A 27,371-nucleotide genomic window follows, 5' to 3' on the forward strand; every position below is an offset into this window, starting at 1 on the left:
GCTATATTTACTTTATTTTAGCATCCGGATTATGATTCTAGCATTAATTTGATGGGGCGCATTTTTGAAGATTTTGACACATTCACCTCAAATGTACAATCAGGCGCTGAAAACGCATTTAATGACATCATTGTGGGGAAAATCCTGGACATCTAAGAATGTGTACAGTTTGGTTCAGATTCAAATTAGGATCACCCTGCGGTCTACTGAACAGGTGTCCAAGTGCAGTCCTCGAGGGCCAGAGTCCTTCATGTCTGAGGTTTCCCTCCTCCAGCACACTTGATTCAATGATCAGGCTCGTTATCAGTCTCCTGCTGTCATTTGATTCAGATGTGTTAGAGGAGGGAAAGCTCTAAATACTAGGGGTGTGAATTGCCTAGTACCTGACGATTCGATTCGTATCACGATTCACAGGTCACGATTCGATTCGATACCGATTAATCCCGATACGAATGGTCACGATTCGATACCGATTAATCCCGATACGAATTTATAAGTCGATTGTTGCGATTTTTTTTCATTCATATTTAGAAAATACTAATCAGTAAGCTTGTAGAGTGTAAGATTTATATGAAAATGTATTATTTATTTATCTGAAATTTCAGTCTTATAGAGGTTGTAATCTGTTTCATGTTTGAACAGCATTAAAATAAAAATATTAAGGCTTAATGTGCCGTTCATATAACATTCTTCCATGCTCAAGGTGTGAATCCTAAAAAAAAAAAAAAAAAAAAAAAAAAAAAAAAAAAAAAAATTAAAAAAAAAAATCGATTCTGCCGATTATTGAATCGATTCGAGAATCGCGCAGTGTAGTATCGCGATATATCGCCGAATCGATTTTTTTTTAACACCCCTACTAAATACAATGCAGGATTCCGGCCTTTGACGACCAGACTGACCTCTGAGTGCTACTGGGTGCTAGTCAAAGTTATCAGAACTCGGGAAGGACTGATTATCGGCCGGGCCAATTTACGAATCTGAAAGTCGATGAAGCCGGCATCTCACTGAGTGGTAAATATTCTTAATGGCATTGCAACAAAGTTAATTTTTTACATTTTGAAGCTAATATTTCCTTCTACTACAAATGAATATTGGCTTGAAATATCAGTTATCAGCCTCCTTGACTACTAATAATCTGCATCGGCCCTAAAAATAAAACATTTTGGTCAACAGTAAAGCCAGAAACGTGGAATGAAAAATTTGAATTGTGCAACGAGGATAAATTGGATTCTTGCGAGGCTAGAAATCCTAAATGAAAAAAAATGAAAACGCAACATCTATTTCTATTATGAAAAAGTGTGGGTATTAGAGCTGCATTTTAAAAAATGTACTACGCTAATAAAATGGAAATCTTATGAGAAAAAAAGGACCGTATTTTCCGCACTATAAGGCGCACCTCATTATAAGGCACACCTTCAATGAATGACATATTTTAAAACTTTTTCCATATATAAGGTGCTACAGTAGAGGCTGGGGTTATGTTATGCATCCATTAGATGGTGCTGCGCTAAAGGGAATGTCCAAACCAGCTTTCTGACAACTTCATTCACTCCAAAATGAATAAACAGCTGTTTTATTATTTTTTCTGAGGTAAAGTATTAGTATTAGCTAGCGATCCAAGATGGCGGGATCTTCTGCGCATGCGCGTCACCGATTGTGCAGAGTCACCGATAGCGTCTTGACAGCGAGACCTGTTGCGGCTCAATATTGATCCATATATAAGGCGCACTGAATTATAAGGCGCATCATCAGCTTTTGAAAAAAATGAAGGCTTTTAGGTGCACCTTATAGTGTGAAAAATACGGTAACCAATTTTCTCCCCGCTGTACTATATAATGCATGAATCTCAAGAAACAGTAAAGCACATGAACATGTTGGGTATCTGTGAAGGAGCATGATTTGATTTTGTTCTAAATTAGGATCATCCAGTCTTTGCAAACTAGCAACCTACCTATTCTAGACATGTTCATTAGTTAGATTTGAACTAGCCCTCCCCAGACAACAGTGGGTCAACTTCCACTGGGGACCAGTTCCAGGCCAACCAGTGTAAACGACGTGCGTCAGATTGCAAACAGCCTGATAATACAACAATGCGGTTGTGTCTGCATTAAATTTGTTTCAGCGAGACTGTAAAACTATGCCAGACTCCAAAACTGGGTAAAAGGTTGGGGTTACTCTGAATGGATTCTTAGATTAGTTGCTATATTCATTCGCAATAGTGAAATATTCAATACAAAAGCATGTTAATATATAACTACAACAAGTTACGTGTAATGGAGTTCTGTGAGTCCCACGTGGACTATATTGCAATAACAAACCCTCGCATGAGGCTGTCTTTCAAGTCTAGCAAGCAGCCAACCCTGTCTAGCAAGGCACAAGCACATCTTGTGATTACATTGTGTTCAGATTCCCCTCCAGTTAAACATTGTTCTTCTCCCCCCACCACGTATGTTGTGATACTTCATGATCTTCATACAAGCAAACAAACTGCTGTGCAATAGAAACCTTCCCTCTGATGACATGCTCCCGTTTCATGTTTAAGGCTAATAATAGGCCTGGAATCATGCATGTCACCCCTAAAATAACCGGGCAACCACAATAAGAAGCACACTATCATAATTCATGAAGCATCATCAGATAAATCCTCCACATGTGAAAAGTGCACAAGTGAAATTGGAAGTGCATTCCAAGTGGTTCACCCAGCCACTGACTGCCAAAGCAGTTTCTCTTGCGTAATACTGTACCTCTTTTACAGAGGTATATTCAGCAATGCTAAGAAATGATAGTTGGAACTCTTCGAAAGCGCCCGTGTCTTAAATCTGTCATGGCTGCATTGCTTCCGGCCATCCATGGCTCTAACTCACACAAAATCCTCTGAAAATGTGATAGATTCCAGGTACATTTGAGGACAGCACAAAATGTGACGACTCGATTCCATATGTGTTTTGAAGGAGAACTGGTGACGTTTCCCACGTTCTAAGGAGAAAGAAGAGCAGGAACCTGATGGCTCATGTTACAACTTGAAAAAACATCTTGTGAAACGCAGTGTCATCAGAATCTTACTAAATTCCCTCCAAAGGTTAAATCCAGAGATTGAAGAAATTAATCTTTTCTGCCAAATTTTAGGTTGTTTTTTTTTTGTACCACTTTTGTTTGACAAATTAACACCTCCCTAACCCCCTGAAATGGACCCCCACTTCCCCGCTTTTGTGCGACAAATAAACACCCCTCCCTCCCTCCCTCCCTCCCTCCCTCTCTATCTCAAATAGACAGTGACACCTCCTTTTCCCCCAGAAATAAGAAGTCATAACTGTTTACCTCCTGCTGAGCTCATTTAGCCTCTGCAGCACCAGACTGAGGCATGTAAACAATCTCAATATCAATAGAAATCAGATGAAACGTTTTGGTTAAGTGGTATGATCATTCCAATGCTTTTTACTGGGTTTCACTCTAAAATTACATCTTTGCTTACTACAATTGTGTTCATGATATGAGATTTATTGATTGATGCGATTGTTCTAATTGTCTGCGATTGGCTGGCAACCAGTTCCGGGTGTACCCCGCCGACTGCCGCAAAGCCAGCTGAGATAGGCTCCAGCACCCTCCGCAACCCTTGTGAGGAGCAAGCGGCTCAGAAAATGGATGGATGGATGTTCTAATTGTTGAGAGAAAAATGCTATCGTTTGCCAGCACCAAACATTTTAGCATGCCAGCATTAGCACCATAATACGACTGCCTGCACTGAAATCACGCTAGTCTCAAAAGTCCAGGTTGATTATTAAAATCAGGACATATCTCTAAGGGTTTGCAAGTGTCAGGTTTTCAGGATGTTTGAAATCTATCTGTGCATGTTATGTTGGCCTTCTGCCTTCACTTGTACGACCGTGACTAAACACAAACACAAAGAAAAAGAACCTTGATGATGGGTGACAAACGTGTCATTGAACGCGCCTTTTAATCACATAACAGATTATTGGTCTTGTCTAAAATGTGTTTTGGCATTAAGTATTTAGGGCACCAGATGACAAAGCTAGCAGTGGATTTTGAGGGAAAGTTAATCCTGCTCTGTGCCTTATTTCGTTATTGTTGTATCACAAAAGGAGTCACAATATGAAAGAGTCATTCAATCACAGTGCCTCTGAGGTGGCTAATAATTCTGGTGACTCATCCAATGTAACCCCAAAGTCCATTTCCACCAAGCAGTACTGTTTGGTTCAACCTTTTACATATTGTGAAACGTTTCCAAAACAGCCTAACTGTACTGTCCCACTTTCATTTAAAGTGCTCATCATTACCAGTCACAGTGTGCTCATGTTGGGTGGGACTAAACACTTCTGTATGTACTTTTGACTCTTTTCCACTGTGCAGCACTTCCAGCTTGGGGCAGTCTGTTTAAAGCAGTACTGTGGGGAACTCATTAGTAAAAGGTCCTAAATATTTGACCTGCATTCGAGGGTTACTGGTCACTGTAGTTCAGAACAATTCACTCGTGTAAGATTGAGCTAGTCGTCAACTGATTGAAAAATTGAGAATTATCACTTCTACTTTACAATAAAATGCCAAATCGAGATGACAACAGAACCGAATATGCAATCGCAAGCAGTGAACATGCAGCTTTTTTTTTTTTTTTTTAAATCTACAAAAGGCAACAAATTACGGAATTACTAGACAGCAGAGTCTCTCTACAGTTAATTTAGCTAATGGTGGCTTTGCGCCATTCATTTGCGTCTGGACGTGGAGCATTTATAGTCTTATAAGTATGTGTGAAATGCATGTTTGATACGCTGACTGTGATGCATGAAACAACACTCACATGCAATGTCCATCATCCACTTGATTTAACGCACAGGCGTCAAACCTAAGTTGTATAATTAAATAATAAGCACAATGGATATTTCCAATTCAAGTTGTTGTTTATATGCAATATACATTGATTTTAGCTGATCTTAAAAATAAAATAAAATAAAAAATACCTCCCATATTGCCCAGCCCTAAATTGTATCTGCATAAAACCGGTCCATGGGTAGGAAAAGAAAGAGAAAAAATAAAAATAAAAAAAAATAAAAAAAAGATTGGGCCCACTGCCCTCAAAAACTGTGTCAAATCGTGCCAGTGAAGTTGTTGAGTGGGGGTGGATGAGTAGCAAGAAACAACCTGTGTTGTGTCTACTTTGTTTCTCGCTAAATAGATTTGCTCTTTATTGTCAGAAATCCAAACCAAAACTGATTTTTTTTTTTCCTTCATTTTGTACAGATTTGTTGTTTTTCTTAACAAATACCCCCTAAACAAAATAATTTAACAAGAGTTGAATACTAAAACATTTGGGTGTCACTATTTCTTATACTTTTGTTTTCAAATTCAAATTGTTGCTAAAAATAACATTTACATGCAGGGGCAATGTAGCCAACTGTACACATATTATGGTGTGATTTTACATTCATATGACCTTCACATACACAGCAAAGAAAACCAGAACACTAAAGAAAGTTGAGTTTGACGGCCATAACTTAAGAGTGTTCAATGAATCTTATGGCCATGTTTTTGGAATGTGGGAGGACTGTAGGTGCAAACTCCACACATGCAGGAAGGTCAGAGCAGAGATTGGAATGTCGAACCTCAGATCTGCGAGGCAAGCATGCAAAACCACTCACATGCAATGATATGCTCTGATAATGGTGTTCATTTTTGGTTGGGTGCCGTGTGGGTGGGTGGGTTTGGAGTTAACAGGCGCGTGTGACTGCTTATTACCTGGTTGGGGTCGCTGGCCTTAAACACGTGACAGGACATCTCTGCTTCGGGGCTGTCAGGGTAGGCCCGCAGCAGGTAGGCAAAGTAGGTGAGGTCGTTGCTGTTGTGCATGAAACGGGAGATGTGCTGAGCCTTGTGCTCGAAGATAAAAACCGAATAGTTGTTGTTGGAGGAGGAGGACGAAGAGGAGCATGGCACACAGCGCAGGAAGGGGCTGTGGAGCACCAGCTGCACCTCCCGCGGCTGCATGGCGGGGCCGCAGTCGCCCCGCTCGCTCTTCCGCCGGATCTCGGCCACCAGCCACGGCAGCATGGGCAGCGTGGTACGGCGGTCCAGCAACGACCAGCCGATATAAGTCAGCGGGAACCTCTTGTCCGGCATGTGGCTACCCTCCTTCTCGCCCGAGGGGGTCTCCATGGAGGACAGCTGTGACATTTAAAACTTTTTTTTTTTTGCCCCGCAAAAAAATAAATAAAAATGTTGCCACTCCCCGAAGGCGCAAACGTGGATAACTGTCATGTAATAAAATAATCACACACACACAAACGCATTAGTTTCCTGTCTTCCTCGTCTTCTTGTTTTTGTCCAGACCAAGCTTGCAAGCTAGAAACGTGGCTCAGTCGTGCGCCAATGTAAACACAAGACTGTGCTTACTTTCTCCAGGAGCGTGTCACACTCCCCACATCCCGGCTGCACACGAACCGAACCGGCATCGCCACATGCCCATTTTCCTAAAAAGACACCTTAAACGTTGTGTCAAGGGCCGTCTTTCCTCTTGCCTCGCTTTCCTTCCACGCAGCGTCTTGCAGAAGGGAGGTGGCGCGGCCCATGCGCCGCGACGACCCGCCCCATCCACAGCACATGTGCAAGCTTTAGGGGTGGGGCCTCCGTGTGGAGAAACGTGAGGCGCAACACCACAGGGAATACCTTTTCCACTGAGGGAGTGTGTCCCCTTCCGTGCCAGGGTGTCCAAACGGGCGCCTTTCAGGGGACTTGAAAATTTAATTTTGCGAGTCAATCACGTTCTTTAATTGCATTAGAGGTCTTTCCAGAATTGGAGGACGCTTTAGGCCAGGCTTCCCCAACCCTGGTCCTTGAGGGCCAAACCCCTGAATGTTTCCTTCCTCCAACACACCTGATTCATATAATTAGCTCATCAGTAAGCTCTGTCAGGTGTATTGGAGGATGGAAATATCTAAAACTTGCAGGAGTCCAGATTTAGGCAAATGTTTTTGGAAAATAATTTTTCAGCTATGTTTTCAAGAAAAAAAGCCAATAAACCATGATGCAATTGAATTTATCCATAGCCACTAGATAAATTAAATTGCATCATGGATTATTACCTTTTTTTTCTTGAAAACATAGATGAATATAAGTGTTACTTTTCTAGGTCAACTTTTACTTTTTTTTATTTTTTTATGAGATAATTTAATTATTATATTATAGTTATGTTGTTATGCTTGGAACAACCAGGCAACTGGAACATATTTAAAAAAAATATTGTGAAATAAAACTTTTACAATAAAATAATTAGTTACATTCCATTTTTCATGTTCACACCAATAATTTTAGTATTACTCAATTCTACCCCTAGAATGAAATTATTAGTAAACACTAAACATATTTAATATTTGGTAGTTTTTCATGTTTTCTGAAGAAAAAAAACTGGAAAAAAAAAGACTAAATTGGGCCATTATTTTATAAAGGGAATGGTTTGGAATTCAATTTAATTAATTGATTAAAAGACTTTATTATATTAATGAGAATGTTAACTGTGGAAACCACCACTGCACATACCACGTGCCATGAATCCAAGGGTCCTTAAAATAGCAGCTGCAACCTTATCAGCCAAGACAGGAGAGCACTCGAGCTTACCAAACTGACAACCCACTTCTTTATCCTTCACAAAATTGCCACAACAAAAGATCAGGCGTTTATTATTTGACTGTGCCTTTTACGCATTGCCCACCAAAGCAGGATACAATGAACCCTACTGTTCACAAGTGCAAATAACTGACATCCACCTCTAAAAACATTTAGATGCCACAAACTATGATCACAACACAACTCATTTTACAACATTACCTTTGTAAACCAAACAAATGAGTTCGAGGTTATTTGATTTCTTGAAATTTAAAGATGCTGTGAGTCTCGTGCTAACCTAATCGTCATTCCCCCTCGCCAGGCATTTCTTCCTCCCAGTCCCAAGTCTAACAAATGTGAAGAATTTCTAAACACAATGTATATGTTTGAAAGCGCTATATAAATAAAATGACTTGGTGTTAAATTTATTCTGGATGCCCGGTGGCTCTATGCTGCCCCTCACAGGTCAATCTTGGTGGTGCAAAAGCTGAATGTTTTTTGTTTGTTTGTTGGTTTGTTTGTTTTTACCATTTGTGATGTCTTTGTCCGTGGAAGAATGAATGGAGCGACTCTCAACAATACAAAACATCATTCAATAATGTGAAAATGTGTGTCATGTGCCATCAAATAGTCTCCATGACAGCCGCCAGCTCCTTCATCTGCTTGTGAAAGTTCTGTGAAGAAACAAAACGTTAAGTCATATTATTATAGTGGAATAAATGGCACTGAATATGCTGATGCGTACCTGAAATTGCGGGACGGTCATCTCAAAAGCCTTTTGGCTGATCTGGCCCGACGGCTCAGCGATTTTCAGCAGAATGGTCACAAAGGGCGAGTTGAGCGAGCGGCAGGTGTCAGAGCTCACTGCCAGGCCCACCTTCCACTGCATGTCTACAAGCTACAAATGGCAACAACAAGTAAACATACAAGTTCACGAATTGTACACATAAAACGAGCAAGGTTCGTATGTTGTGTTGGGATTACCCGACCGACGCTGAGCAAGTCCTGGGTGGCTTGTTGGACTTGCACCGATTCTCCATGTTCACTCCACAAGCTGTGGAGCACCTGAAGTAAGGAACACACAAACAGATGTTTTTGAGAAAAAAAACATGTAGCATTTAAAAAAACAAAAAACATGTCAACATCTAGCAGCAGATGATATACCTAAAATATGGTAGAAAGCAAATAGATTGAGATTTGCTAGCAGTGTTAGCACATCATTTCCAATGACTTATTAGCCTTGTGCATAGTGATTATTATTCAACTGCAGATGGAAGCATATTAGAATAATGTTATAGAGTATTGCAGGTGTAGTACAATGTATGTCATGTGAAACTGGTCTTAAATTAATGGTTTGTTTTAGGGAAATAAGAACTACGACTGACCTGGGTGAAAAAAAAAAAGAGGCACAGTACTGTATTCGACATTGTGGATAATCTTGCGTTATTTATTGTAGTGCACTTTAGCAAAAATCGTCATTAAAGTCAAGTCACCATCTCCACATAACACAAGATAAACTTTTGACTGAACTCAACTTTATTCATAAAGCGCTTTTACAAAATGCACTATGGCTCTAGACTTTAATTCATCAGACACTGAGTGCTGCTGTTTTGGTTAGCAACATATTGTAGCTCAAATAGAATCAGATTCAAAAGTTAATTCTGTAATACACTCTGTATGTGAATTTGGACAGTTTTATGTCATTACTAAAAGCACTTCATCTAGTTTTGTATGATTGGCTGTATTTATTTTTGCTTGGTCTAGCCTTTATGATTTATCTTTTTGAACTGTAGACTGTATTTGTCCTTGAATGTATTTACCTTCATTGGGAAAGTATATCATTTTGCATGTAAATTGATATAGAGCATCAACAAAGCTTGCTGCTCAGCTTCAAAATTAGGCAGAGTATTGGTAACATTTTGTTTAAATGAGGCTTTTCTCGTGTGTTCAACATGATGTCTAGTGTGTTACCAAATAATGGGTAATTTTCTTTAAAGTTGATGAAAGACACTGAACCTGGAGCGAAGCTTTGGACCACTTTCTGCTGCCTTCTTCTAGCCTTGACACAAGATCATCTGCAGCAAGTTTGCTCTTCGCAGCAGACCTGAAAATTATAAAGTATTATCTTTATGTATTTGGACAACTGTGCCACTACATTGAACTATACCTGAACGTTAGCAAGAGGAATCTGATGATGCTCTGTAGAGATTCATGGCCAAGTGTGACTCCAGCTCGCTGAAATATCTGGACATTGCACAATATAGTACTGCAGGTCACAAAATTGAGTTATTTAAACACAGATTCCATCTAGTGTATTTGCTCACATCACACATTTCTGCCGAATCAACTCCTTTTGTCTGCCCTTGCAGATAACTCAGGACGTGCTGACACTGGAGATCATAAGATATATTGATATTTTAAGTGCAAACTCTGTTTCAGGTCTGCTATAAAGAAATTTGTTTTGGAATGTAGGAATATTTCTAGTGTCATATTTACTCACTGGTTCTGCTAACAAGTCTGGATTGAGTCTGCAGATGTTCTCCACAACGCTGTCTGTCCCTTACAAGCAATGACATCAAAGATAAAACGTGCATTTCACGTGGACCCTCAAAATTAACATATAACTAACTAACCAGTTCTCCCCAGTTAAGGTGCTAAGCTAGCGCTACTATGTATGAAGTTGTAACAACCAGTTCTATGTAACACAAACGAGGTTTTAGGTTAAAATTACATGCATTTTACACATACACAAAAGAATATTTATTGCACACACCAAGAGAGTGGTCTACGGATGGCATCCTCAGAGTTCAGTTTTGCAGAGCAATGTTCTTGAAGTGTTGATGATGTAGAAAAAAAAAAACAGGTTTAAACCACTTCCGGGTCATCACGTGAATCAGTTATTTGTAGTTGAAAAAAACGTATTTTGTGAAGCAGTGTTTGACATGCTACTTGTTACTCTGTATGTATGCAATTATAAATAAATTCTGCAATTTACACCCAAAATGAGAAACATCAACTATTTATGTCAATTTGATCTAATTTTAAGAATATCTCCGACTTTGCTTTTTCGCATGGATTAAATGGAATGGACGACAATGGCGCCCCTATATGACGTCTGTACGTAAATGCAACACACTGCGAAGCTTTATATAGTTACAGGTGTGATTATTTGGCGGCGTTTTTCTGTGTTCTTTTGATATAAGAATACTTTTAAAATGTATTTTTAGTTATATAACCATTTTATATCAATTTATATCTGCACGGCATTTGATTCAGATACGAAAGCAAAAGAAAAACCGTATCCAAAGTCCGCCCTCTTTTCTGGAATGTTCCATTCTGTGGGTGGTGGTATGCGATTTAAATGTTGTGGGGGGGATTATTTTGACGACAGATAGCAATTATGTAACTATTTAACGTTTAAAATTATAATTAAATAAAATAAATGTATTTAATGTGAAGAAATGTCTAAATACTTGTGCAATTTCATGCATAACAGAAGCTGTCTCCCCTCTCGACGTTGTTAAATGGTGAGTGAGGTTTACCGACGCGGAAGCGGAGCCCGGCTGTCAAAGTCGCTTGGGAAAATCTACTTACTTCTCTCATTATTGCAAGGAAACTAACTGAATTTGTTTTTCAGAATGAGCTCCCCAACCTGGTTGCCTCTGGAGGCTAATCCCGAAGTAGGTGTTGATGTCTGTTTATTCCTTATATTTAAAACACATTTGCGTGGCAAGAAAATACAAAACATATGTGCGGGCTGGCTACCTAGTGTTAGCAACCAGAACAAAAGCTAATAGTGTTCTAGTTGTTGTAATCATATTTACGAAATTTTAGCTAATGTTTCTGTTTCTTTTTTGTCTTTTCAGGTCATGACGAAGGTGAGTGTGGCTTTAAATGAATGAATTTATTGACAAACAAGTTCAAAAGCCCCTTGAATGTGGAATAAGGCCCTGAACAACAATGTTGCGTTCAATCATTAACTGAATGTAGTAAATTGCGATTAGTGAATTACGCCATATTAAGTAAAAGTTAATCATTGTGTGCCTAGTTTGTCAGTTCTTTGGGCATGAAGCAAACCTGGCAGTTCGGAGACGTGTATGGATTGGATCCAGATATGCTCAGCATGGTGCCAAGACCTGTTTGTGCTGTCCTGCTCCTCTTCCCCATCACAGAGAAGGTACGTACACATTTAGATTTGCAAAATCCAATGCATGGGTGGCAAATGGATATGGGAGCAATTGATTTGGTTTAAACAACTTGTAGTGTAGATATAATAATTATTTTGTAATCTGTTAACTAGTATGAAACATACAAGCAAGAAGAGGAAGAGAGACTGAGGAGTGAGCGGCAGGAAGTGTCCCCCGACGTCTATTTCATGAGGCAAACGATCGGGAACGCGTGCGGCACAATAGGACTGATTCACGCAGTAGCCAACAACCTGGCACACCTGGAATTTGGTGAGTTGTCATTGCTCTAAGATGGCAACAATTCAGCATGGAGGCATCAGCTTCTTTTGGACAGCAAACGTGCAAAATTACAGCGGTTAAGAAATAACAGAACCTGAATTAAGTGGGAGCATCTGGCATTAGTATTTGCACCCTTCTCCTGACTCCTGCTGCTCTTAGGACTCAAATATTACCCCACAAGGTTGTATATAGATATACAGGTAGGGAGGACACTTGGCTCCCTGTTCCATGCCAGTGGTGCTTATAAAGAATTGTATCTATTCCTGAGTTTTCTCCCAATATTACGTCAATAATTATCGTGCATCCCTGTTACCAATTTGTCCTGGTGCCAGAGGGGTTATCGGTGTGGTGTCTGACTTTAGAAGCTCCACTCTGCAATCAGTAATATGATTGGAAGGATTTTTTTTGTTGTGTGTTTTTACCCAATGTAGTGTAGCATTTTTTTTTTTTTTTGTTAAATCATGCTTGTCCTCACATAGGTATGCTAGAGGCAGACATAATAACTACTCAATCATGCTGCCTATTCTGTACTATTTATTTATTTATTTTTAGAGTCTGACTCAGTTCTGAAGAAGTTTGTCGATCGCACCTGTAAAATGAGTCCGCAGGAAAGAGGTGCCTCCCTGGAGACAGACGAGGTACGCCGGAAAGGAACATATTGGCATGAGTTTTTTGCATTAACATCAGCTTACAAGTAATCCTTGTATTTATCTTCAGAGTATACGTGTCACACATGAATCCAGTGCACAGGAGGGACAGACTGAGGTATGTTGTTGGATTTGGTCATGACTTGGATTTGATTGAAAATTGTGATGTGGTGTTTTTGTATTATTATTATTATTTTTTGTCTTTTGCAGGCTCCAAGCATAGACGAGAAAGTCAACCTTCACTTTATAGCTTTTGTGAATGTTGGAGGGCAATTGTATGAATTAGGTGAGCTAACTACAGTCTTTGGATGTGCCTTAACGTATATAACATTTTACCATCAGTTCAAGCAAAACATGCATTTAACGTCGCAGAAAATTTGACTTCAACACATTGAATGACCAAGGATAAATTTAGCCACGTGATTTGCTATTATATTATATTATATTATATTATATTATATTATATTATATTATATCATTATTTTTTTGCGTCACATAATCCAAAGGTTTGGGTTAATGTAAAAAGAAGACTATACGCAGAAAGTTACCTGACGTAAACAGACTGGCGTTCAGAGCAGTCAGACTTCAGGGTCACGATACACTTGGCATCAAGGCAAAGGTAGGGTGTTCTATTGTGTGGGTGTGTGTTTTTTTTTTTTTGTTGTTGTTGTTTTTTTTAAACAGTGGTTTACACTTTTACTTGTGCTGAACCTAGACCTTACTTTTACTTATTTACAAAGCATGAATTTTCAATGTCTGACAGTTAAAAGATTTTGACGCAGACAGATTATTTCCATATGAAAAAAAACATTTTAACAACTCGCTCGTTTTTACCCTGAAACAATGGTAAAATATAAGCATGAAGCTTATCTGCTATGCAAAAATGCTTTGCATGATTTGATTTGTCATTAAAAATTATTTTATTTTTTTTAACCTCCTAATGGCTGAACTTTTTTTTTTTTAAAGCACTTGTGTAACAGTTACATTTCTGATATTACGATTATACGACAGTTTGATATTTTCTTTTTCCATAGTTTTTATTGATAAATATTAAAAACAAAACACATTTGTTATTCATCTAATTTACAGAGTGTTTTTTCCCCTCATTCAGATGGTCGTAAACCCTTCCCCATTCTTCATGGGAAAACCAAGGACGATACTCTCCTTGAGGTAAGATGGTGCCAAATAAAACAAAAACTGATGGTATTGTAGTAAAAAGCAAAACGTCAACATCAAACTCCTCTTCATTGCAGGATGCTTCGGTGGTTTGTAAGACCTTCATGGCGCGCGACCCGCAGGAGGTCCGCTTTACCATCATCGCCCTCTCCAAAGATTCTTACTGAAGCGATCCCTTGATAGGAGAAAATATTTTCACTGCCAAAACATTCTCAAGTGCTGGCTTATCTGCATCTTCAGCATAGGTCAGCTACTGATTTGCGGGAAGCTCATGAACTTTTTTTTTTTTTTTTAAATTAGAACAAACAACCAAAAAAAAAAACGTCCATGAATTATTTGCCAGAGTTGGATGAGATTCTTTGTGAAATGCTTCATGTGCTAACTTATTGCACAAAAATGTTTACAAAATTGAGCACGGTTTTCACTGTTGGCGGCAGTTATGGCCGCTAAAGACGATGTTATGAAGCGCTTACTAATCAAGCATTTCTCCTCCTGAGCACCAGGCCAAGTCAAGACACCGTGTCCTTGTGAACGGAGCTTATGTTTTTTGTAATCATGTAAAACTCTTCTCAATTAAAAGCTAAAATTAATGTCATGTCTTTTTGTCATTTGTACTGATGAGCTGAGTGCATTTTAATGTACAGTATAATTTGAAGGAAACCAGATTAGCTTAAATGCTAAATAACTTACCCTCTCTTGTTTACAGTCGACCCCGCATACTTGTGGTTTGGCACCTGCGATATATTTGTAGATTTTTGATTGTTTGTTTGTTTGCTCTTGTAAGTAATCATTGACTGAGCTTGACTGAATTTCATTTTAAATGTAATGTAACAAAAATACTTTTATTTGTTCTCCTGGTGTGGGCAACAAAGGTCTCTTGATTTTTTTTAAATCTTTTTTTTAAATGGAAATACAAATCGAAAATTTTTATAGAAAAAGGACTTTACTTTTGGGACTAAATGAAAAAAAGACATCCAGCATCTTTCACATTGTTTCCACAACAACACACGAAGTGAGAACCGAATTGCATTTTCATTGACTGAGGTTGCTGAGGCAGCATTTAATCACCAAGCTTTTGAATTACACTTCAATTAGTGTAGACTCAATTTAGGCACTCCACAGCGTCAACAAGTACCCTGTAGTACACGTCAACTTCCACAACGTGTCGCTGCAGGGATAAATTGTGTGCCTACTTATTTTAAAAGAAAAAAAAAAGTTACTGTAATCTCTTCAAGGGGAACTCGGACAATTTATGAAGAACGTATTAGGAGGGGATCCACAGGTCTCCCTCATCTTAGACACTTTAACAGAATCCGTGGAATATGGTTCCCGACTGTACGTGACTTCTGCGTGGGAGAACAATTAAAAGGTAAAGATAATACAGTACTTGGTGCATAGTAGACAGGTGTGTCTGGTTGGAGCCGTGTGATCATGTGATGTGATGTGAGGCAAAAGAATGCGTGACTGTTCCACCTTGCACGCGTACAACAATAGAATGCATTTAACTGTTTCGTTTTGTTTTGTTCACAGCGAGATTAGCAAATGTCACCTGGTTGGTCCACTCGGCGAGTTTCGGACGTCTAGAAGCGAAAGGGAGTACAATAATGTTCACCTCTGTGGACGTGTAATCCATTGACGCCCAGTTCAGTTTAAAGAATTACAAGACGTTTCGGTGTGATGGAATGGCGAGAGCAGTCCACGGTGAGCTGCCAGGATGCGTACGTGGAGGCTCAGAGGTGGATCGAAGTGAGTGCACAAGTTTTCTTTTGGCTTTCTTCTGACATTGAGGTCAATTATATGTGGCCGGAGATGTTGTTTTTATCATGAAAAGGAAGATTTCTTACTTAGTTGACAAGTTGCAAGCTGAGAGGGAAAAAAAAACTTTAGGAGTAAACGACTAGCATAATCTAGTGTCACATGTTGATGAGTCATTGAAATTATTTTTTCCCTCCTCACATACAGTGGTGTATCTTTTGTAACAGATAACTCAAACTTTAGCTTTGTATCCAACATTTTATTATTAAAATGTACCTTGTTTTTCATACGTCTTCAAATCACTGCAACAAATACACACATTTTTAATTGTTTAATGAAATGTTCATTCATTTGTATGTGTTCAAGAAATCTGAATTTTTATTTATTTATGTTTTTATTGTCTGTGTACCAATCTCAGGCTTATTATTTTCTCATTCTAACTTTTTAACGGTTTTATCCCAGTACCATCAGGTGGACTGCTCACTCGTTAGGGTTAACATACTGCATAAGCCACACATTGAATCACCTAAACAATTTCCTTTTCTGCGAGGGTGACAGTTGAGGTCTTCTCCCAGTGGCGTGACAACTTGTATGTACAGTTGTTTAAAGTGGTAATTTGGTTGGTGGTGGCACTTGATTGCAAATGGCTCCAAAAAACCTCTCCAGCTTCGTCACACTACAACTGCCCTTCTAGATCTTCATTGAGGTTCTTGGACTTAATTGTTCTGAGTTGATATTGGTCAATATTGTATATCATTACTTAAAAAAAAAGAACAAATCAATTTAAGCCCTAAAATGACAATTTATGTCCACAACTGAATATGTGAGTGACAGATTTGAATGGGAGTGTCCAAACCATCTCTATCTAGTGGTAATTTGATAAGAACATGGCATGTAAGTAGCTAGTGTCACCACTAGGCTGTGTTTAGTAGCCAAAAAATGTTTCCTCATCACACGTATTCTCCTCTCACCAGGGTCCGCTGCTTGTGCACAGCTTGTAGCTAAACAAATATTGTTCCAATTTCATGAGGTGGCGGGAATGTGAATGCTTTCAGTGTGACATCAGTGTCGCGCACACTGGCCCATTGTAGCCGCGGGGCACCAAGATTCCATAAGGAAGCCCACCAGCTCGTACAGGTAGAAGGTAAAAAGCCAATGCGCAATGGTTGTGGTTTTAATGTGAGAGGGCTAGGCATGGGGAAGAGTATTTTTGGGTCCGTTGGCTGCTGAATGATTAACGAGGATCTGCTTCACACAACGTGAAACAGAGGCTTGAGTGTTGTTGTTAGTAATGGTGGTGGCAATGTTAAAAAGTTATTCTTAAATGCTTTGCAGTTTGTCACACGGACACATTCCTGCATTTGAGGCCCCCAGCATGGCATCCTTACAAAACAAACAGTAAGGGAATAGCAGGAGAATGTGCAAAAGATACATTTACTTTTTTTCTTCTTCTTCTTTTTTACATTTGTATATGAAAGCTAACATTGCCAAAACGATCTCTGTTTTTATGGCCCAGGAAGAAATGACTACGGTACAAACGCTGCAATATGCTTGCGAGGCCTATTATGTTTCACCACAGAGATGACTCAAACGATTTGAAGTGTTGCCCCTCTTGGTTGTACCTCTTTTCCTGCATTTTTTTGTGTATACTCTTGTTATTTTATATTCATTTTTCATCTGCAGTCTGAGAAAAAGTGAAATACATCCACAAATCTACCATAGCATTGTAACGTTTCTGACCTCTTCTTGTTTGGGGACTAAAACACAGTTTTTGTCTTCTTGTGATTCCCGTGATTTACTGGCAGCTGAAGCCTGAAGCTGTGTGGAAGACTTGTTAGTGTCGTTTAAATCCGTCAAAAATATGAAGCAAAATTGTACTTTATGTAGCGAGTGTGTAGCCAGTCGGGACATGCGGACCATTCCAGCTAAACTTACACTTTGAAGGATAGCACGTGTTTTTTGGATGAAATAAATCCACTAGAAGTAATTAATCAGGATACCATGCTTATGACTCCATGGATGTTTGGAGGTCTATCAATAAATAAGGGGGTGTGCCTACTGCTCTCGATCAGCTGTCTCCAACTTGTTTACACACTGATCAGTTTCCGTTGGCATATTTTGATGGATTAGCATAACTAGATGCTAACTAACATTCCTCTTTGATTACCCATCTATCAATTTTCTATTGTGCTTATCCTAATTGGGGTTGTGGAACTTGTGGTTGTGCTGGAGCCTTTCCCAGTTGAATTCGGGTGAAAGGCGGCGTACACCATGGACTGGTCGCCAGCCAATTGCAGTTCTTTGATCTGCTCAATAAAATATTTTGGTTTGGTCAATCTGTGCTGCCACATATAGTGGTTGGGGAACCCTGTTTAAGATTATTGAAAACTTAAGCACCAGTCAGGGAGTGACTGGTCTGGCTGCAGAGCTGAGCCTTCATGTCAGTATATGTGTATGCCAAAAATAGCAAATTGCATACAACTGCTTTAAAAAATAGAAAGAAAAAAATCCTTTGTGAGAGTGGCAGTTAAAACAGATTTGATAGCTTTCTGGAAGTTTATTTTACAATATTATTAGTGTATGTGGTGCACAATGGAATATGATGTTGCAATTTCCCTGGGAAAAATGAAGCTTCATGAACCACTTGCAGTATTTTTTTCCTCCTGTAGATGGTGCTCTTGGTTAAAGAGGGAATGGAAATTGAATCAATTTTCACTGCATCTTTAAACTCAGCTTGATTCATTTCAATTGCATCTTTAAAACAAGAGTGTCATATAAAGGGGTGTAAAAAAAAATAAATAAATGAAAAATAAATAATGTAAGTGGTTCATGAAGCTTCATTTTCCCATCACTAGTGCAACGCTAGCTTTGACACCCGCATTTGTTGATTGCCCAACCCACAGCACACATCTGTGTATTTTTTCCCTTATACGCACATTGGACAATATATCTTTTTGTGGAATTTTGTGGAACTACACTATACTCTGCACTATTGTCCTTTTACAACACTTAATGTGCTTAATTTTTAGTGTAATAGTGGCAAAAGCAGCCGTTTTTTGTTTTTTTTTGCTACTATTAGCTACGAGATGCACCCATCGCTAGCCACTCATTGGTCGAGCAGATCCATCATTGTGGTTGTAACACACATATGCTAACGTGACCTTATTCCTTCACCTAATTCATTGAACACTATCAGTTGAACACTCCTCAGTATTAAATATAATGTATGTATGTTAGAAATACATCAATTCTATCTGCTGAATTGCAAGTGCAGAATTTTTTTGTCACCTTTTTTGGTAATCATGGCAACATTTTTTCCACAGAAATGTATTACCGAGAATGCAGCATGAGACTATTAAGTACTTTTAAGGTAAGTTTAGCTGATTGAAGGTTAAACCAGTAAAGGTATAATCAGGCTAGTTTTGATGTGCCCCCCTACCCCCTTTGTCTAACTGGCATCCGCTGGAACAAAGCGGCCAATCAAAGGTAACATAATCCTCTGTGGTTTCCCTTCAAGATGGCCCCGCAACCAAATCCAAGCATCTATATATACTGTTAGCTTTTCTTTATTTGTATGAAAATGTATTATTTATCTGAAACTTCAGTCATAACTGTGAGCCACTGTATTTAACAAAACAAATATTAAGTAAATAAATATTAATAAAATATTAAGACTTAATGTTCCATTAATATGACATTGTTCCATGATTAAGGTGTGACGTTTTGTTGAATATTTTTCCATCAAAAATGGATGTTTAAAAATCGATTCGGCTTCCTATTGAATCGATTCGAGAATTGTGCACTGTAATATCGCGATATATTGCCGAATCGATTTTTTTTAACACCCCTAATATTTTATATTTCATTAATGGCATATTTTTTTAATACATTGCATGTCCATTCGTTATATTGGTGACCAAGGTCAGGGATAGGGGGTTGTGACGAGGCAAGTGGCTTTTAATTGCGGAAGCAGGGATTTAAAAGCATGGGGAAAAAAACTGAAGTCCATTAAGAAATGGATTGGAAATGTCTTTAAAATGACTCTAGAACTGAGCTGTATCATACCGTGAACAGATATAAATGTTTCAGTTACCTCATTCAGCGGTCCTAATAGTGTTGCTAGAGGGTGTAATTACATACAATATGATTTTAAGACTCTTAGGCACAGAACATTCCATTAACCTGCAAATTCATTGTGGTAGTGGAAAGCATCTCAAACAGTGGACGAAAATATGTTTTTTGGCCAGCGTTTAATGTGTTCCACCAAAATAAACTCTCCTCGCCTCTTTGTGATTTGTGGCCCTCAAAGAATCGCTGGAGTGACCCACACTGCCTTTATTTTTTGTCGTACAGACTGGTCATTAGTCGCCTCAACGTGGCAGCGTTCAACTTGTGGCCCAGAGCAATTAAGCGCACGAAGACCTCAGACAAGGATGCTCTCGTTGATTTTATATGTTGATGCAGTGTTGTATCAACAATGTACGTCGAGCCCTGTAATTTTGGACTGGACTGGATTCAAAGAATGCCCGAGTTGGACCCTGATGAACCATGACGCTGTCCTTTTCTAGAACAAAAGATTTTAGGAACATTTGGTGGGTGGGGTGGGGTGCAAATACTGATGCGCCTCAGTGGTCTGCATGAATAAACATTAGCTGTGGTCACAGACTCAATTCCTGCGATTATTTGTGCTCAGCCCAGATAACGTTATTGGCTCGCTGACGAAATACAAGGACCAGCATGTTGCATGTACTGACATCTAGTGGATAGAGGAATGTTTCTTTTGCATAGTACGGTTTCATTGTCTTTAATACGGATGCAAGATGGCACCTAACAAGCGTTGTTTTTATGGTGCTTTTCGATTGCTTGTGGCGGGGGTAGGTCAATTTCGGAGAAACTGAGAAAACCGTGTCGTATTGAATGCCTCAGAGTGCGACACAACAAACAACAGTGGAGGTGAGCAACACTTTGATGTATTGGCTCCGGAGATATTTTATGTAAGAGGAGACTGAGGGCAGCAAGAAAACGGGCCAGTGAAGCAATGTGGAGACTGTGGAGTATGTTGCAGAATTAAGGCAGCGTAACACGGCAAGACAGCCATGTGGATGTCTCGTCAAATGTTGTAATGACTTTTTCTCCCTAAAAATTGTAACTTTTCCCTTTTATTATTGCAACTTTATTCTTGTAAACTTGTTTTCTCTTTTGACATTCATCTCATATTATGACTTTATTTTCATAAAATGTTTACTTTATTACTCAATATTTCAACTAAAATTTCCTTTTTTTATATATATAATTTTATTGCAAACGTTTTTGTTGTATCGTTACCTTTTTGCGCTTGCAAATTTAAGACTTTTTATTCCTTGCAATATTATAACGTATAATATAAAATACGTAAAATATAATACGTTTAATAATTGGAGAACTTTTTATTGTTGTAAAAATATGACATTTCATTGTCATATTTTTGTTCTAAATTAAAAAATGTTAATAAATACAGGCACTGAACCAAAGTGGAGTATATAACACTGCTTTTTCCAAAGCTGGGACACAGCAACTTGGATTCCATTTGACTTTGTATTTGTTGCCTATTTATAGCTTGTGCATTGTGTGTGTTTTCACACTGAATCACTTTGACATCTTCAGTGAGAGCCTAACAATTGTTACTGTTACTGGAAGAAATCCTGCAAACCGCTTCTTGGCATCTTGAACATGTAACGGGCATAGTGGGGGAAAGCCGTCACGAGACTCATTCAGCACATTCTTGAGGGGAGCGCAGGCTTTGCACCAAGGATTTCCAGATCTCGGCTGCTGTTCTTAAACGTTCCAGTTAAATCAGAGTAACGCAGAATTGCTGTGATTGAGCTTTTGTCTCACGCATCTGACAGGCAAGCTAGAGTGGATGTTAATGATGATAGTTAAGTGCACAGAAGTTAAATGCTTGGGTGAGCCCTCCGGCCCTCCTCTTTCAACTCGGTTTACTCTTTACTGCTTTTCATTAGGCAATGCAACAAAAAGGAATGTACTTTACATGGGAGGGACACAGTCGTCGCATATGCACTAAAAAAAATGTACAACAAAAATTAATAGATATATATTTTTTTTTAATAATGTAAATTGCATTGATTTTTTCCCTCTTAATACTACCAGTTTATTCTCTATTTGTTTATTGTCCTCATATTTTAAATGGATCTTTGTAAAATGAATTTTTTTGTAATGTACAACTTTTTCATTATGTTGCTTTAACTTTTTTTTCTTTTTGCGAATTATATGACAATTTTTTTTCAAATACTGCTTTTTTTTTCTGTTATATTAATTTGTTTCTCATTTCTCTCTTTTCATCATACAATTCTTCTCATAATTGGACTTGAGCCACATAAAATAATTTTATTGTAAGTTTATGACTTTATTCTTATAAATTTATCACTTTCTTATAAAATGAATATTTTTTCCTGTAAAATTATATATATTTTCATTGTAATATGACTTTTTTTTCTACTTAAATGTTATTTTTTTAACTCAGTAATATTGTGAATTTATTCTTATAAAATGATATCTTGTTTCTTGAAATACTACGTCTTCTTCATACATTGCAAGTGTTTTCTTGTAATATTCCGACATAATGGTTGCAAAATTCCGAATTTTTGTAATGTTATGAATTTATTCTTAAAATTGTGAACTTTTTTCACTGAACATTAGAACGTAATTCTTGCAAGCATTGTTTATTTGTTTTCAACTCATAAAATGTTATTTATTGTCAAAGTTGCAGATTCTTCCTTTGCTGACATTGAACAGTAGGGGGCAGAATTTCAATTGGCCGCACATGCACAAATTTGTTTGTGCAATTTTTTTTGTTTCGTGTTTTCAACATTTGCTTTTTTTCTTCTTCATCTGTCACAGCCTGAATCGTGTTGCTTGGAATGATGCTTATTTAAGGTTAGGTTACAGAGGGCGTGTTCGGATGTATAGCAACACATTTTGTTTTGTTTTGTTTTGTTAACAAAAAAAAAAAAAATCATGTACTGAAATCGAATCCCCAGGTAATTTGCCACTCTCCAAACATGAAGGAAGGTAGGTAGAGCAATCATTGGGCAAGCTTTTGTATTCACTGAGAGGGAATGGGACACAAAAGCCGTAATAGGAAGAATCATCAAAACCAACCAATGTGGTTGGTCCAACCTGTTCAACTTGTTTAGAGTGTATACCTTGCCTCCTTGCAGTATAGAAATAAAAAAATAAAAAAAATAATAAAAAAAACTGTCTTGCTAAACTAAATTAAAAAAAAAAAATTGTCGCTATTTTTATACCACATCTGCCTGTCACTTCTGGTCACCCTAGAATAAAATTAGCGTGCCTTAAAAAAAATACGCAGGGTTCCCACAGCAGTTATATCCCGTAAGAGTTAAAAAAAATAAAAAAAAAATAAAAAAAGTCTTCTGCTAAAATTATGATGTCACACTGTCATTCCTGAGCCAGGCAGAGTCAGTTTACAACCTGGTTGGCCTTGCTTTGACTGTCAAGAGAGACAATAGAGGATGTGAAGTGAAACTCAGACGCAGATGAATGTTTAGAAAAACAAAAAACAAAAACAAAAAAAACAACCCCAAAAGTTGAACTGTGCATTTTTAAGTTGTAAGTCAATACGATACCCCTTAAACAGATGTGCATTTGAAAACCTACTCAAACAAATATAAAGTATCAGTATTTTTAAAATAAAGTTGTAATATTACAAGGAAAAAAGGTGAATTGTTTCAAGAAAAAAAACCTTACAGTATGTATTACATATTACAAGAACAGTCGTAGTGAATTAAAAAAAAAGTCACACCAAGTTCATGACTTGGATTTGATATGAATTAGATCATAATATTATCAAACATTTTGTAACGCATGAATACAGAAATAGCCTAATTTCACACAAAAAAAAACATGCTTTTTTTTTTAGGAGCGAACAAAGTTGCATTGTTACGTTCATGCAGCTGTTACATTATGAGGGAAAAATGCTGTTACTGTCGTAAAAGTTGTGAAGTCAATAATCAAATTAGTATGTGACTGAAGCCGCAAAATTATAGTACATGAAAAAGTCATAATAGTATGACAAAAAAAGTCATCATTTTACATGAATGTAGTCATCATGTGAGGAAAAAAATGTAATGTTGTGAATCCATCCATTTTACGAACAGATTGTTATGTAAAGAAAGTCATTGTTGCGTGAAGTAGAGTAAAAGTCATGTTACATGACAATTGTAATATTGTTTTGTGAATAAGTCATTATGGTGAGCAAAGTTGTGAGGTTACATGAAAAAAGGTGTAATTGTGTTTGTCAGTGAATAAAGTGATCTTACGTAAATGAAATCAAGCGCTTTCATGAATAAATTTATGATCCTACATGAATAATTACGTTTAAGCGAAGTGGAAATGTTATCTGGGTATAGACATGGTGCATGGGCGGAGTTTTTTCTTTTGGTATTTATGTAGACAGGCACAGCTAGAAATGTGTGTTTGCGCCGTTGTGTGAGTGAACACAGCCAACTTGACTCCCAATTGAGGTGGCTCCTCTCATTTCATTTAATTAGATTTAGCGCGAATGTTACGTAGTTTACATGGCATGTAGATATAGGAGATAACTGCGTGCACTACATTGAAAAGGAACTACAAGAAGATCTCCACTTGCATATGATGTAAAGTTGGCTGTGAAGTGGGCACTTGGAGATTGCGTAGACACTCAATTTTGCGTCCGTGTGTGGCATCCCCATTACACCCCCACCCATAGTTGTCGCACTGTTGTCATATTTATGAATAAAATACTATGACATCCAAAACACACCGCGGAGCTCAGAATGTGTTTGCCTGTGTCTTGACCAAATCCACCAAAATCACATTACACCACCTTTGTGTTAAACGTGATTCTAGCAGACATCAAGTTTAGTCTACTTTCGGTCTCCAGTTTGTCAGGCTCACCTGTTTTCTTTCTTTACCGTGAAGCAATTTTCAGTCGACAACAAGTGGCAGTATAAGGCAAAATGGACAAGACGTGTGCATTTGTCTGCTTAAATCATATTCCACAAATGCAATACTAATCAGAATTGTGTGTTTAAATTGGTGTAGGCGCATAGAACATATTGTAAAGAACATTTTGGACTTGACTTCCCCTTTAAGGAGGATTGAGAGCACCTCAAGAAGCACCTGAAGCTCCTCCGCGCTGCCCCTAAGCCGCCGTGTAGGAACGCCGGAGGAAATACCTCGGACTTCCTCTTCTACTGTTCTCCACATCCTACCTTTCTTCTCCACCCAACTGCCTCCCCCCTCGTGGTTGCATACCAGCACCTCCTCTTCTCAGCCTGCACTTGTCCACTCCTCACATGTTTCTCTTCTATTTTTTTCTTTTATTTCTCAGGCAGTCACCAAGAAAACATTTAAGGGCAAAGACTTCCGATCGGCTCTGGAGAATGGAGTTCTGCTGTGCGAGTAAGTACACTGCTTTTTCATTTCTTAGGTATGACTGGTGTTTCCCAGACCTAAACCCCCCCAACCCCACCTCGCCGACTCCCCTCTTGTTGCTCCCTTCCCCTCCAGCAAACTTCTGCTTCAAGGTTGTACAACAGAAGATGCACTGTGGCCTTATTTCATGTTGCTCTTTTCTGTCACAAGTTTCAACAATAGCCTGCAGATGAATGGAGTCATAGGACACTCTAAGTTTTACATTGTCAAGAAACAAAAAGCCATTTTTTAAAGGTATTCGTGCCGATTACACTAACATATGACCCACATGAATTGTCTGTGACTTAAGTCATAATGTCAAAATTGCAGAAAATATCACAGCATTTATGTTACAAGATTGAAGCTCCAATATTGCAAAAAAAAAAAACGTTTTGGAAAACTGTAATAGTATTTGAATTTCTCAAGACAAAAAGTTGTACAGTACTATTATGTTATTAACGTGGTAAAGATGACAATAATGTGATGCTGTGCAATGAAAACAACGTATCTCCAATCTTTTGTTTGTGCAATAGGCATAGTAAGATGACGAAATTATGTGATTTACACAGTAATATTATTATAAAACACATTTTACAGAATGTTTCATAATTGTACATGAAATCATTTCAATATTACACGAATGATAGTGAACAATATAAAGTGGAATAGTGAAGAAAAAAATACTTTTTACTACTCAATATTTTACTTAGTTTTTCACGAAATAATACAATAATTTTTACACATACACCAATGGTTGGCAGTTATGTGAAAGGTATACTACTATTTTCTGGTTCTGATTAAAATGAAATGTTTGTCCTTGGCTGACGTCCTACTGTAAGTATTCTGTAATATGTTGGTCTTACTTAGCGACATGGATGGGACAAAAAATGAGAAACAGCCATTGGAGTGATGCAGTTCGTACACCACTGCAATTTACAACCATAATTATGCAACATATTGTTCAGTGTTGTGGTCTTCCAGCAATATTGGTTCACAGAAGAATCCATCAGAACTTCATGCTGTGTTTTGTCAGCATGAGGAAAAGGAGGATGAAGGTTAAATCACTTTCACACTTGCAAAAACAACATCATCCTTTTGCTTCCATTGTGTACTGCTGGTTATCGACGGAAGAAGGCTCGCGAACACGATTGTTTCCTACTTAGCTTCCAATTTATCTGATCCAATGGCAGCAACTTTCTATTGTGTGGCAAACTTCAAGCCGCATTCCATCTGCATTCTTTAACTTGCGTGATGTTGCTACATTCTACAACACAAAGTGAGATTTATGTTCCCTTGGTGACCCTTATCGCGCCTCAAGATTTATTTTTATATACCAGGCTCAGTTTGTTCCCTTTAGTGACATCTGTTGGTGAAAATGATAAATTGATGAACATCAGTTCACAATCCATTCTGACTCCATTCACCAACCAAAATGTTGAAAAACCGAGGTAATGTTTCCACTCAATTGAATGAAGATGTAATTAATCTGTTCCAGACCCACAACAAACTTACTTACTTTGTTTTTATTAGTGCATAGTTCATAATAAATACAGTACACAATAAGAAATAACGTGTTTACTAGCAAACCGCTCATTTTAGCTTTTAGCAGCTGCTTCTCTTTCCACACGACGGAGGTCCACGGAGGGACTCGAGGAACTTGCGTAATTTAATAGTCGTCGTCATTTTTACATTTTGGTTTTCTCTCAGCTGCTTCGTCTCGCGTTCCTACAGCTGGCCGTCAGTAACGCACCTGCGCAGAACCGGCTAATCTCATAGATGCTCACTAAGCTGAATGCCCCCCAAGACTTGCATTGAAAACTAATTTTAGTACATATTTTATTCTATTTTTATTTTATTTTTATATTTTGTACATGTCAATTTGTTTTTGTTGCACGCGACAGTAAAACACAACCAACAGCAAGCAAACTGTCTGGATTTTTTTTATTTGGCTTTGACGGAAAATGTGACATTGCATTTTTACTTTTAACTAAAGTCTCATGAGATTTTCTGAAATCTCCAGCCACAGTAAAACATATTCTGTGAGTCTTTATTCAAACCAGTGTTTGTGTGGAGGGTCCATCTTGTTTGCATGGAGTTGCAGCACTGCCACTGACTCAACCATATCCAGGTGGCCGCCATTAAACACTGTCGTAAACACAGCAGGGCTTTGCAAAGCTTTTTGTTCATTCACTGTAACTTAGAGCCGACTAGCAGACGTCCTGTGTTGTTCTGTCTCCTGCAG

The 27,371-nt window shown here is 38.2% G+C and overlaps 4 protein-coding genes across 13 annotated transcripts in view; 2 read left to right on the forward strand and 2 right to left on the reverse strand.

Annotated features, from left to right (window-relative positions):
- The window catches only part of tbc1d4 (TBC1 domain family, member 4), a 49,589-nt gene extending 42,780 nt beyond the window's left edge, over positions 1-6,809 (reverse strand). For 2 of the 3 annotated variants that reach the window (XM_077536755.1, XM_077536753.1), the window contains exon 1: positions 5,749-6,807. In XM_077536755.1, the coding sequence (XP_077392881.1) occupies positions 5,749-6,183 (435 nt within the window). In that variant the 5' untranslated portion in view covers positions 6,184-6,807. Of the gene's footprint in view, positions 1-5,748 lie in introns of all 3 variants that reach the window. The other variant, XM_077536758.1, reaches the window with a different exon arrangement.
- An 859-nt stretch (positions 6,810-7,668) lies between these two features.
- On the reverse strand, positions 7,669-10,929 carry commd6 (COMM domain containing 6). 3 transcript variants are annotated; one of them, XM_077537427.1, is made up of 8 exons: positions 10,385-10,929; positions 10,112-10,164; positions 9,936-10,001; positions 9,779-9,855; positions 9,628-9,715; positions 8,596-8,676; positions 8,357-8,509; positions 7,669-8,285 (listed from the first exon to the last, which is right to left on the reverse strand). In XM_077537427.1, exons 1-8 carry the CDS (start codon positions 10,407-10,409, stop codon positions 8,235-8,237), a joined length of 594 nt encoding a protein of 197 aa, XP_077393553.1. In that variant the 5' UTR covers positions 10,410-10,929; the 3' UTR covers positions 7,669-8,234. The 3 variants fall into 3 exon arrangements, with proteins under 3 accessions (XP_077393553.1, XP_077393552.1, XP_077393554.1); XM_077537426.1 differs by having other exon boundaries at positions 10,112-10,170; positions 10,385-10,926; XM_077537428.1 differs by lacking the exons at positions 9,936-10,001; positions 10,112-10,164 and having other exon boundaries at positions 10,385-10,924.
- uchl3 (ubiquitin carboxyl-terminal esterase L3 (ubiquitin thiolesterase)) lies at positions 10,758-14,490 on the forward strand. Its single transcript, XM_077537424.1, has 9 exons — positions 10,758-11,291; positions 11,478-11,489; positions 11,660-11,788; positions 11,912-12,068; positions 12,630-12,715; positions 12,795-12,842; positions 12,935-13,010; positions 13,836-13,894; positions 13,978-14,490. Exons 1-9 carry the CDS (start codon positions 11,250-11,252, stop codon positions 14,065-14,067), a joined length of 699 nt encoding a protein of 232 aa, XP_077393550.1. The 5' UTR covers positions 10,758-11,249; the 3' UTR covers positions 14,068-14,490.
- Positions 14,491-15,091: 601 nt separating this feature from the next.
- Positions 15,092-27,371, forward strand: part of lmo7a (LIM domain 7a) — a 67,945-nt gene continuing 55,665 nt past the window's right edge. For 4 of the 6 annotated variants that reach the window (XM_077536032.1, XM_077536035.1, XM_077536036.1 and 1 more), the window contains exons 1-3: positions 15,103-15,269; positions 15,431-15,646; positions 25,047-25,117. In XM_077536032.1, the coding sequence (XP_077392158.1) occupies positions 15,578-15,646; positions 25,047-25,117 (140 nt within the window). In that variant the 5' untranslated portion in view covers positions 15,103-15,269; positions 15,431-15,577. Of the gene's footprint in view, positions 15,270-15,312; positions 15,344-15,430; positions 15,647-25,046; positions 25,118-27,371 lie in introns of those variants that run through there. The other 2 variants (XM_077536037.1, XM_077536033.1) reach the window with 2 other exon arrangements.

Source organism: Festucalex cinctus, chromosome 11 (assembly GCF_051991245.1).
Source record: "Festucalex cinctus isolate MCC-2025b chromosome 11, RoL_Fcin_1.0, whole genome shotgun sequence".
NCBI lineage: Eukaryota > Metazoa > Chordata > Actinopteri > Syngnathiformes > Syngnathidae > Festucalex > Festucalex cinctus.